Source organism: Notamacropus eugenii, chromosome 1 (genome assembly GCF_028372415.1).
Source record: "Notamacropus eugenii isolate mMacEug1 chromosome 1, mMacEug1.pri_v2, whole genome shotgun sequence".
In the NCBI taxonomy this organism is placed as follows: domain Eukaryota; kingdom Metazoa; phylum Chordata; class Mammalia; order Diprotodontia; family Macropodidae; genus Notamacropus; species Notamacropus eugenii.
In genome coordinates this window covers 21,940,252-21,952,998 of record NC_092872.1, presented here as the reverse complement: position 1 = coordinate 21,952,998, position 12,747 = coordinate 21,940,252, and the positions used below count along the sequence as shown (strand labels likewise).

The 12,747-nt window shown below is 39.2% G+C and overlaps 1 protein-coding gene across 8 annotated transcripts in view; it reads left to right on the top strand.

Moving 5' to 3' along the window:
* The window catches only part of ZNF462 (zinc finger protein 462), a 151,794-nt gene that overhangs the window by 111,308 nt on the left and 27,739 nt on the right, over positions 1 to 12,747 (top strand). For 5 of the 8 annotated variants that reach the window (XR_011977253.1, XM_072655283.1, XM_072655251.1 and 2 more), the window contains 3 exons: positions 4,329 to 4,394; positions 9,357 to 9,624; positions 11,779 to 11,915. Coding sequence is in view for 7 of the 8 variants with exons in the window: in XM_072655283.1 (XP_072511384.1) it covers positions 4,329 to 4,394; positions 9,357 to 9,624; positions 11,779 to 11,915 (471 nt within the window). In the remaining variant the exon portion in view is untranslated. The remainder of the gene's footprint in view (positions 1 to 4,328; positions 4,395 to 9,356; positions 9,625 to 11,778; positions 11,916 to 12,747) is intronic. The other 3 variants (XM_072655307.1, XM_072655290.1, XM_072655271.1) reach the window with 1 other exon arrangement.

The following is a 12,747-nucleotide window of genomic DNA, read 5'->3' as shown; positions in this document are numbered from 1 at the left end:
TTATGCATGTGGTATTGTAAGAGAGTTCTTCAATTAACAATAGCAGATGCCACCTAAAGCATCCTTCACAAAATATTAGGAAAGATGACAATAAAGGATACACTTATGGGTTTCATTCATGACACACTCGCTTGATTTCATCCTTATCTCTGCACTGTGTCGATCAAGTTTTTTTTTTTTTTTTGAAGAATAAATATTTTAGATTACAAAAACTTTCAATCCAGAAAGGAACTGCACAGCTATTGTTAATAACATTGACAGCAGAGGTTTTTCTCAGGAAGATCCAGTGCAGTAGGGTATTAACCTGGCTGTTAGGAGACCCACGTTCTGTACTGAATTCATGACCTAGAATTAGTAATCAAGGGCACCAGTAGCGAAGCTTGTGTCATAAACCAGTTAAGAAAAATCTAAAAGTCTTGCTGCCCTTTTTTTCAGAATTCATACCTGTAGCTGAATAAGATAGGATCAAAGCTGTAACTAGGGCAGCAACCAGGGTTGTAACCAACAGCACTAAAATTTAAAGGGCATAAAAGTTTTCAATAAAGATTTTTATAGATTGTGCAATAATTTAATTGAATATGAATTTACATATAGTTTAATAAAAATTATAATTTTGTAAATTTGTAAAAAAAAATGTATAGCATTTGTGTTTTCATAGTTCTTTTACTTTTCTAGGGGTTTGGAAACAAATAATTAGCAAAAATAATTAGTTAAAATGTGAAGCTTCAGTGTATTGTGCCGAGACTGAATAATTAAGAAGGTAGAAAGAAGGCATAATTCCTCATTCCCTCCTTTCCTGAGACACACTTCAGATTAGTATGACTTCAAAAGGTCAGCCTGCCCACTCTTTGTACCCCAGTGAGGACCAAAGCTTCCCTAGAAGCAGCCTTGTCATATCCTGGTACCTTCTCTAGAAGGGACTTGAGTACGGCTGTCTCTTTCTCCTTTGGGTCAGTAATTTGAGATGTCCCCCATTCAGCTAGATTTGTCTTTATTAGTTGTATTATGTTCACATTATTGCGAAGTTAACTTGAGGCTGTATTTGTGTCGCTTGACCTGAGTGCCACAATTTTTGGTCATAGCTCCAAATAGACCTTGGTTGTGGTGATACTTTTTTTTTCACTTTGGCTTTCTATTCTCAACTCTGCAAACAGACTTGGGCCAGATACCTCAAACACAGTTCTCTTGAATAAAAGTGAGTTATTGTTTCTTAGTAAGGTCAAAATTAGCCAGAATGCTCTTAGAGTAAGATGTTCTATCTAATTGACTTAACTGGTTGGCAGAGGGTTGATGAGACCTTTGTTTTTGGAAAAAAAGCTTCCTAAAATGTATTCCTTTAATTGATTTTCCAGTCCTAGTAAGTACAGTCCACTGAATATAATTAAATCTTTCTTTGATGATTCAAGACCACACAGCTCCTCAGGGTCATTATTCTGAGCCTGAGGTCTAATTATAAAGTTTCATAGATGTAGACCCCATAGGTGATTGAGCTAAATGGATACTGACCCCAGAATATGACCTGGATGCTGGGTTTTTTTTTTAATACATCTTTGCTGTTAGCTTATTTTCTTTGTATTTTCATTCTCCTAGTTTCCACTCCTAGAAATGAAGTTAAAAATTTGAGAGCTTCTGTGTAGCTGACTTCCAGTTAATTGAGGTTTATTAGAGTAGCATGAGTTGGAAACCTGGCCATGGAAATAGGAGCCTGAGCAAATGTTTGGGGAAAGCCACAAAGGTTCAAAGGAAAGAGATTTCTGTTTAGAATTTTTTCTTAGGAGTAATAGTACTTGATCTAAGACTGAGATAATTGGGAATAGGGTAAGCAATGGATTTTTTTTAAGATGAGATCTGATTTGTTTATCTCCCGTGTGATTTTGGGCAAGTCACAAATCACTTAACTTTTCTGAGTCTCAGTTTGCTCATCTGTAAAATGAAAGGATTGAACAAGATGCCTTCTGAAGTCCCTCCTATGTACCTAGGATTCTTTACAGACTTAGAGCAAGCTACTTTCACTTTGTATTTAATAAAATTGCCCTGGTCTACTAGGGGTCTCTCTAGAGTGGGCAGTTAAATCTTTTCCCACAACTAAAGGAAGATTTCCTGAACAAAAGCATGGCCGTCCTCTAGATTATTTTCAAACATGTGTTGGCATTTGCTTAGTTATTTCCAGGTATGCTTCGGTTTTCCTGGCAGGAAGTTCTTCTGTGAGAGTTTCCCTCAAGCTCTATTTCAGATTTTTTTAGATTAGTCATTTATTTTTCAGTTTAACTCCATGACAACTGATTCTAGAATTTACATATGGTTACCTGGCATCTACTTTCTCATTGACCTTTGTCTCAGAATTTGATGCTTCAATGCTGCAGAAGTGTGGTAGAAGTGGAAGGCTAGCAGGTATTAGACAGCCCTTGGTCTGCGGAGGTTGTGTGTATAATCCTTCTCTCAAAAGGAAAACCTCACCAAACCTTGATTGCTTCTAGGTACTTATATTGTTTAGGAGTTGTTGTTGTGTTCGTCCTTCATAGCCAAAGAAGACCATGCCATCAGAGAAATGATGACATGACTTGCACTTGACTTTGTTTTGAGGGAGGGAGGGCTGTGTGATCCAAAGGTGCCTTAGCAGCATAGTACACTGGAAAGAAAGAACACTGCCTCATGAGTCAGGGAACCTTCTTTCACACCCTGAGAGCTCCGATGCTTACAACCCCAGTAACCTTAGTCAAGTCACTTAACTCAACATTTCTCTGGGCGTCACTTTCCTTATCTCTGAAATGAGGGGGTTAACCAGATGTCCTCTGAGTTCCCTTCTAGCTCTACAGCTATGACCCTATGGAGTATACTTAGTCCCAAGGTTTCGTCTTTTATAATAACAGTTTGATTTGAATTGGTTTTCAGATGAGAAACTGTTCAGAAGATCTTTGCATGGCATGTTAGGGAAGCTATCTGCAGTTGCTCCTTTTCCCTGAGTATCAAATTTTCTTCAAGGTTAAAGACATGGGAGCTGAACAACAGACATCTGCATCTCACTAAAAAGGAGGGTTCAATCAAATTTCAAATGAATTTGGGCTATCAGAGTATTTTTATGACTAAGATCAGTGAGCCCTGGAATCATCTTGATGACGTTTTGCTAAATCTGTAGTATTTAATCTCACCTCTTTAAAAAACAAAGCAAAATCATGAATTCCCAGAGCTATGCAAGCCCTCCATATATGGTCTCAAGTGTCCTTTAAAACAATGGATGACTCAAGTCGTCTCAGAGTTTCGGCCGTTTACTTTTGACCTTCTCACTACAGCTGTCCTTTTTGCCACTAATTCCTGCTTCTCTATCACAAATGCACAGAAACATTTAGGCTATTTTTTTTATTTCTAAAACCACTTCTGTGTTATTTTACCAGCATTTGTAGAAAGAGTTTGCATGCCATTCCTAAAATTTTCCTGGCCATTAAGTAAATTATCTCTCTAGCTTCTCTCTTGTCAGTGTTCCTGGACCTTCCACAAACTTTCTGTCCAGTTTCTTAAGGAGACAATAATGTAGTGTATTGTCAGCTCATTAGATTTTTGTCCCATACCTTGGGTATGTCCAGCATTTTTTTTGCGGCTGAAGCAAATGTAAGGGTTTTTCTCTTAGTATTTATACCAAATGTATACACTTATTATGCTAGGATTTTTGCGGTTTTTCTGCTTTAAAATTCAGAGTTCTGCCTCATGCATTTCACTGTATCCTGTTTTATATTTTTATTAAATGTTGAATTATTTTCTGACCCTCAGTTCTTTCCCCTCTGGGAATTATTCTAATTAATTCCCTTTCCATTTCTACAAGACTGTAATTGTTTTATTTCTAATTAATATTTCCCTTTCTTATAATGTGGCTAAGGTGTGGCGGTTGTTTGTTTGTGTTGCATTTTAGGCACCAATATTTCTCTTGTTAATTCTCTATAATTTTATATGTTGCCTCCTGGCTACAAACAAAATTTGCCCAACTTGAATTCATCATGCTTATTTTTCTCCCTTCCTTGATTCCACATTAAGTTTAAAGTGTCAGTCTCTCAAGTCTGCAAGAAAATGTAGCTTGAATATAATTAAATTGTGGTTGCTGGCTCCAAGATGTTTCTCCTACCTTTTCACCTTCACTCACACCCTCTATGCCGAGCTGAAGAAAATTGAGAATTGATCTTTGTGGAGGTCTTACTTTTATGTATCACTACATGTTAAAGGCGCTGTCCTCTGCAGCTTTCACAATTTACTGTTCAATTTATTCTTCCTGTTTCTGGTGTCCTACTTAATCTCTGGATGGTTAAGCTCTTACATTACTTCTCATTTACCCTTTTTAGCTTTTTATTTCTCATCCATGACATTGCGGTGTAGCGGAAAGACCGGTAACTCTGGAGTCAAAGAAGGTGGGTTCCAATCCTAACTGCTGCTTGCTGCCTGTGTAAGCTTTCGGTAGGAACTTCACTGCTCTATGCCTCAGTTTTCCCAGCTGCAAAATGAGTGGCTTGGCAGAGATAAGCTCCAAGGTTCCTTCTAGCTTGAAATTTATACTATGATCTTACAAACTTGTATGATAGGGAGAAAACACCATTTTCATGATTATTCCATCTCCTACCATAGTAAAATATTCTCTGTGTCTTCTGTGTTATACTGTAGAGTAAGATCAGCCAAACTTTGGGGTTGTATCAGTTGTTTGAAGAATGATTAATTCCACTAATGACTTCCACCCAGTAGAACCCCTTGTTGTAACAATTACATATGAAACAGATGAGCTCATAGGATCATATCTAACGCATGCCTCATTCCATACGCGATAACCTATGCCTCCATTCTGAAGTCTGTCAGTCTTCTTCAGCTTTAAAGTTTTGTCATGCATTGTTCTTCTAGGATATACTAATATTAGTCTTATAGTTTCTGCATATCGCCCACTGTTTCTCATCTCTAGAACTGCTTGTCCCACCAGCACACCTTCTTTTAGTTCTGGCACCATTATCGAGTCAGTTCTGCCATTACTATCAGAAAGAATGTGTCTGCCTACTTTCCTTTGACTTCCCTTCCTGTAACTTTCTAAATTATAGTATGGCCCTATTCTTTTTTTTAGTTTCTCTTATTCAATATATAGGTTCCCTAAGGATATGCTTTTTTATTCATTCAACTTGGCCCAGAAGGATTCAAATTATTTCAATTCAGCAAATATTTACGAAGTACCTACTGTGTGCTGTATGCCATCTATATGTAGGGTGGAGGGGGGGAGAAAGTAAAAAAAAAAACTAAATCAAAGGGACATATTTTGATTGCCTTGGGGGCATAGTTCCAAATTGTTCTCCAGAATGGTTGGATCAGTTCACAATTCCACCAACAGTGCATTAGTGTTCCAGTTTTCCAACATCCCCTTCAACATTTTTTATTTTCCTTTTTTTGTTATATTAGCCAATCTGATAGGAGGAGAGGGAGGGAGGGTTAGAATTTGGAACTCAAAACTTTTTTTTAAAAAATGTTAAAAATTGTTTTAACATATAATTGGGGGATAAAATATTATTTAAAAAACACTAAATCCCTCATGATCTCTATCGTCATGGAACTTGGGATCTAGTACTGTATTAATTACAAGTCTATCTCCCCTTGAAGTTATACTTCAAGATTTTTCTCTGAAACAGCGAAGTTATCAGGAAGGTCAAAGAGGTATGAACTATGATTTTCTCCCACAAAACTGAACCATTTCTGTCATCCTGAGTAAGGTAATAAGAACAGCTGTGGACATCCCCTTGCTTTGGATTTCATGAGCCTGTTCTCAGGAAAATCCCACTTGGGACATTCTGGACCTTTAATTTGTTTGAATTTGGTTGTCCTTAGATTAGTTATGGAGGGTGATAGATGGACCATGGAAGTGAAACATGGTCTTTATGCAGCATCCTCTGCAGTTGTCTTTGTCTGCCGTATGTATTGATAGAAAGGTCTCCTGTGTGGTCTTTTTCACTGTCACATTTTCTGGTCTTTTCTTCTTCCACATTTCTTAGTTGGTTTCTGTCAAAATCTTATGTAATTTATATTCCTTTGCTTAATAGAGTTTTCTCCCTATCTACCTATCTGCTTATTTTAGAGTTTCCTTTCTCATTGCTGACTGCAGCATAGACTTCCTTTCCTCTCATGCCACTTCTGTCTAACAATTTAACCTCTTCTGCAACTCTCTATCCCTTCAGCCACACGTTAACTTCAATGTTGACTGCTCGGTCGCTGCACAGCTTACTAGAATAGAATGCTGTGTTTCTCTCTGAGTGTTTTTTTTTCTCCTCTGCTCCTCAACCTTGCATCATGGGGGCTATTTTCTGCTCTGGTCCAAGACTACCTATGTGTGCTTCAGAGGTCTTGTGATTCTCCTTTGCAGGTGGCCCAAATTCCTTAATTTCTAGTTACCTCATAGTGACTGAAAAAGACATGGAGGTGCCATTAGTATGGTCTTGGTTTGCAGTGGTGATAGAGTTTTGAGTGCCTTCTTCTCCAGTTTGGGTGACATTCCCTTTATCACCAGTGACCTTTCTGCAGTGGTCATGAGAAGACTTTCTGTGTTCTAGGATCCATAAGCAAACTAGTATCATATATCTTAGGCAGTAGAGATTTTGTTTTTTAAACAATCCATGACCTACCTCCCTCTCCCATATGCCTCCTTATTATTTTTGTGAATCAAGTGCTAAAATCTTACATAATTCACAATCTCCAAGGGAGAAAATATGCCTTGGACCTGGAGAAGGAAAGTAAAGACCCAAAAAGAACCAGAGTTGTTTGTTAGGCTAAGTTATGTGTATGAATCATGAACTATGTGATTTGTGGATTTCTACATACTTATCTACCAATCTGAGCTTAATGGGGAGGAAATACACACCACTATTTCTTTGGTCGAGTGACATTCTTCACTTTCTCCTAGTGTCTACCCAATAATTTTTTGACTTTTTCCTAGTTCAGAAGGTTTCATATAGTATGTGAATGCCAGAGTTAAAATAGAGAGCTTGTTTTACAAGACAGCTGAAATAATATGTAATAGGCCTTGAGGAGAAGGGGGAAAATGTGTTTAAAGTAAAAAAGTAGATTTCACTCCCCCGAAAGAGTCTGGTTAAGTGATTAGTAACTCTTTCATCAGGGTTACAAGACACAAACCTTGATGGCCAAGTCAAAAAAAAATGATTAATCTGCCTGACCTAGCCTCTGAATCTTAACCAAGTTTTTCTTTATGGTTTTACATAAATTAGGCACTGAGATTGAAAGTGTCAGTTGCCTACTTCCTGAGAAGCCAACAGGCTGATTTTTCAGAGCAGGGAATAACACACAGTTGACCTCCAGAGTAACAAAAAGGAGAAAATACTACCGGTGATTGTAGGAAGAGTGGATGATCTGAAGGTACTTTCAGAGTGCTGTTATCCCTTGGTTTTTTGGTTATTGATTTAAAAAAAAACTTAGGGTAACCAGAATCTGAACCACACTTTGGTGATGAGAAAGGACATGCTAAATTTTCTTTGTTATACCATTTTCATGCTCCAATGACCAAAGAACAGCCTGGGACTCTTCTAGCAGGATAGTGTCTTTTGGAGATAGTGACATGTCAGTGTTTAACTGGCTCCTCTGGTCTGTGTTAACACAAAGAGAAGAAAGGTAGTGTGTTTTGTGTTTTGTACTTTGGTGTGTGTGTGCATGTATGTGTGTGTGTGTGTGTTAAGCAAAAACCAGTCTTGAGGGCTTAAGTAGAAAGCATCTCGAACAATCCCAGAAATGGTAAACAACCCTACCACAGAAGGAATGAATGAGGAGTGAACAATTGTGGTATTGTGATCCTAACTGGGTTCATCAGGCAAGGATAGGGGAACAAAGAAAAGGAGATAAAAGAACCCGGTAAAATGAATTCACTTGTGTCATCGCTTTCTTCCTTTGTCTCCAAGTATACACCTGGTAATGAACCCACGGAGGCTGAGATATTGTTCAAGTTTTCCTTTGTTTTATTTTTGTGTGGCAGGTTTGTTTACAATTTCCAAAGGGGTTTTTCTCAGCCCTGAGAAATGGAGGAGGAGGGCAGGAGGAGGGGGGAGAAAGGATTTTTAATATTTGGAAGACAGAAGGTATCCCCACGTTGAGGAGGCCCCTAAGCTTCTGTTTTTCCCTTCTAATAGGTTGCCAGAATGGATAGCCTTAGTTTCATCAAGTATGGGTGTTACAGAATTCCTCCATGTCCTGCCTCAGGGAATCATGCTTTGGAAAATTAAGTGTCCATCAAATCAGGAGGAGGCTTGTACAGTTTCTACTCCCTTTTTCCTTTTTTTTTTTTTTTTTTTTTTTTTGGTGCAAGCCTTAAGAAAAGAGCCTTTTGTCTCCTCTTTCAGGGAAAGTTACACTGAAATTCATCTACACCATATTTATCTGTATCATTCATTGACAGCTTTAGGTTTATATAGGATGATGCAGATGAATTCTTAACCTCAGCATTCCAAAAATAGTATATTGGGAAAGGTTCGAGACTCCTTTGAAAATGTTTTTCTTCAAGATGTGCTGAGATCCATGCACATCACCCCAGCCCAACCCCCCTTTCCCTATCCTCTTCCTCCATAACGCCACCTTCTTGGTGCTAAAGCACCTTCAGATTTCAGATTTGTGCCTGTCATGGCTGTTTTACTCAGAGAAACGAACTTTTCAAATACCTTTCAAGGGAACTTGTTTGGAATTTCATTTTAATGGGATTTATGAATAAATCTCCATTTTAATGCTGAGTAAGCTTTAAACACCTACTCCGGGAGACGACAATTGGATTTTTATATTTTAAAATTTAAATCACTTGGCTGCAAGCGTATAGAGCATTTTTTAAAAAATCTATATTGGTGAATGTCATATGCTTAAGCATTCCTGCTAAGAGCTGACTTTTTATTTGGGTGGCTCTGCTGATTCTCTCCAGCAAAGGGGGAGATATTGCATCATCTGCTTACCTTATGCTTGGAGATCTCTGTGTACATTATGAGGGTTTATTTTTCTCACCTACAGGAGCCAGTAGTGTTCATTAGCCTGTTGCCTTTCTGCAGCTTCCTTTAAAAAACAGTGTACTTTCTTCCTTCACTTTGAAACCTTTAACCTCAGAATTTTATTTTTAAAAAAAAGATGAACCCTCAAAGTCAGATGAAGAGGCAACAATTTCCTCCATAACTTCTTTTCCCCCCACATCTCTGTTTTTGAATATAAACTAGATGAAAGACTCTTGAGCTAATAAAAGTTTTCTCCTTAAAAAAAAAAAAAAGAAAGAAAACCATCTCAAACAGATGCCAAAGAGTTTTGAGCTTCAGACCTCTAAATCCTTCTCTCCACCTGGTCTAATTTTCCCCTCTGTCTCTCCACAGACTCTTCCTATTCAGAACCTCCAGATGTTCAGCAGCAGTTGAACCACTATCAGTCAGCTGCCCTGGCAAGAAACAATAACAGTGTTAGCCCCGTACCTCTTTCTGGGGCCAGTGCCGGAGCTGAACAGAAAACCGAAGCCATTCTGAACTGTGAATTTTGTGAATTCTCCTCTGGTTACATTCAGAGCATTAGGCGTCATTACCGTGACAAGCATGGAGGGAAGAAACTCTTCAAGTGCAAAGATTGCTCCTTTTATACAGGCTTTAAGTAAGTGATGGAAAGCACAGATTTCTAAAACAAAGCTCCTGCCTTTCTCTTCGGGGGCTTTGTGCTTTGAGTCCAAAAGGCATATTCCTCCTGTACCTGTACTTAGTAGAGGGAAAACCTTGGCAACGGAAGATGGTAATTATATTTCATCTTAAGGAGAAGAAGCTAGTTTTGAGAAGAATTAACTCAAGTGAATTCATGGATTGGAGGGGAAAGAAAAAGATTGTATTACAGTCACTGAATCTGAAACTTTGGATGCTTTAGCCGAGGGACAATGGATGTGGGTTTAATAGGAAGAAGTAGGTTGGTGGGGTTTTTTTTTTTTGTTTTTTTTTTTTCGCAAAAGGGGAAGTCTCTGGTCTCCACAAGTTAAGCAACATGTAGAGTGAACCGTTCATCTACAAACCTTACTTAGTAGATGAAACATACAAGTCCTTTGGATGGAGAGACCAGTACTGCTGAGAGAACCATCACCCCTAAATGGCTACCCTTGCCACCATTTTACATAACTCTTATTCTCCCCAAATAAAGGGGAATGAAATCACGTAAATACAGACCCCACCTCAGGCAGGACAGTGTTTGATCTCTCTAGAATAGCTATGTGTTCTTACCCATGAGTCAGTCTCTTGGCCTCTAAAAGCAGAACCTACAGCTTTTGATGTATTGTGTTCTAGAGTCTTGCAGCCCTAGTCTTCAGGAAAATCTTTTTATATCAAGCCTACATCCCTGCTACTGTGATGGAGACCTTCTTCCCCTTTGTCCTTGTGACCACCCTGTCCCAGAATCATTTAAATCTAAATTCCATATTGAGAGGTGAGAGGATAGAAGATTCATGTGCATATATACTATGGAAGCTAGAGAGGAACCAATCACTTTCCCAGTGACTCTTTAATTTCTATCAGGTAGTAGGAAGAAAGCTGAATCTCAGAATGTGGATTTAGTCTAGTTATCTCACCAGCAGGAAGCAATGTGGCCCCAGACTGAAAGGATCAGGAAGGGTAGAGGTCTAGAAGAGAAGGCAAGCATTACTTCACGTGATAAGAGGTTTGAGCAGTGGAAATCACCCTTTTCCCATTGAAAACTCTGGATGTCACCTTGCTTCATGAGACTTCGGTGATGATTAATTTTTAATTTGGTATATTTTGATTGGGGATAAAATGTTGGGAGAACCTTCACTAAAAATCTTCCTCTGAGGTTCCGTGGTGGTACATCAGTGATCCAAAGTTCTTAAAGGTAGTGCCAGTGAAGCTCAAACTATGGCAGACTCTTCCAAGGCAGAAAGACTCTAAGATCTTCCCAACCACAGATTATGTCTATCATTCAAGAACCAGTCTGCCTAACTCTAGCCACATTTGAAGAGGTCAGAGGGATGATTTGGTGGGGAGTGGGAGACTCTCATGGAATTGACTACTAAGGGTAGAAAAAGGTGATGATGTAAAATCATGGGTCCTTAAGAGCTTGGGTTTTTGGGGGAGGGCAGGGGGTTGAGTAGGGAGAATGGTACAGATTTAATGAATGCTTATCAAGTGAATATGTCAGTTCGCTAATTTCTCTTACTTGGAGTAAACTCTGTGAATGGGCATGCTTTCTAGATGCTCCCTTCCCATTCTGTCTTTCCTATGCAGAATCATGTGAGCAGGGAACCATTCCAACTTTAGAAATATTCTTTTTTTTGCACGGAGTAAAGATGGAAATATTTTTCTGATACAGGTTTTCAGAAGGTTTTAGGCAACCTCTGATTTCCAGAGCATTTCAGGTAGCCCATTTCCTTCCAAACACACCATGGAATGCTTGAAGATGTAGAAACCATTGAGTGGTAAACTTAAAAAAAGAAAGGAATAAATTTATTGAATGCATGCTGTCCTCAAGTACAGTCATAAAACTAGTGTGTACTTTTAGATGGAATTCCATGGATAGAAATAAAGGTTTCACCTCTGTTATACAGGATCATTCTCTAACTTCTCTAATATCTTTCCTTTGGGGAGAGAGAGAGAGACAGAGACAGAGACACAGAGAGGGACAGACAGAGAGAGAGAGAGAGATCCAGGGACCTGGTGGGTGGCAGTTCCAGGTTAGCAGAATCTGAACAGGAAAGACTGCACAGAGTCACAGATCTCCTCTCTTCCCTACCCTCTATCCCTACCTCTCTCATAGATCTGCTTTTACTATGCACGTGGAAGCTGGGCATTCCGCAGTTCCTGAGGAGGGTCCCAAAGACCTGCGCTGTCCCCTCTGCCTCTACCACACCAAATATAAACGCAACATGATTGACCACATCGTGCTGCATCGAGGTAAAACAGTGACTCTGTTTTCAGAGTGGGGGGGGGGGTGGTTTGGGGTGGCAGGGTGAAGAAGGGGAGAGGGGAAGGATGGTATCCAAGACCCTTCAACCAGTCTTCTTGCTGTTCATTCATTTTTTAGTCTTCTTCAGCTCTTCATGACCCTATTTGGGGTTTTCTTGGCAAAGATATTGAAGTAGTTTGCCATTTCCTTTTCCAGCTCATTTTACTGATGAAGAAACTGGGACAAACTGGATTTAGTAACTTGCCCTAAGTGACCCTAGCAGGGTCACACTGCTAGGAAGTGTCTGAGGCTGGATTTGAACTCAAGTCTTCCTTATTCCAAGCCTGCCACTCTGTCCTCTGGTCCACCTAGCAGCCCTGTAGACAGTCTAGTAGTTCCTTCCAAAAGACTACATATATTTCACTTAGCTCAGCTCCCAGTCACAGTCTGAAGGAAGGAAATTACTATGATTTCCAGACCTGCATGAAGAAGATTCCTTGGGCAGTGATGCCCTCCTGGCACTGGTGATTATCCCAAGCCTACTTCAGTATTCTCCTCCAGGCCTTTCATTTATGACCAGCTACAATTGTTATTGATAAATTGAGTTTCCTCTTCATTGAAAGGAGAAGATTAAGGTCTTTTTTTTTTTTTGAGCCAACAACTTATTCCTATTCCATCAATGTGTATGTATTTTTCTTCTAATGCCTAAGAAAAGCTTTGTTGTATATGCCATGTCAGCAGCAAAGTAAAGGATTTTCTCACTTGTTATGCACTGAGATGTCATTTAGCAGACTCAGAATTATCCTTTGGGCAGTTGACCAGATGTTGTTTCCCCAGAGC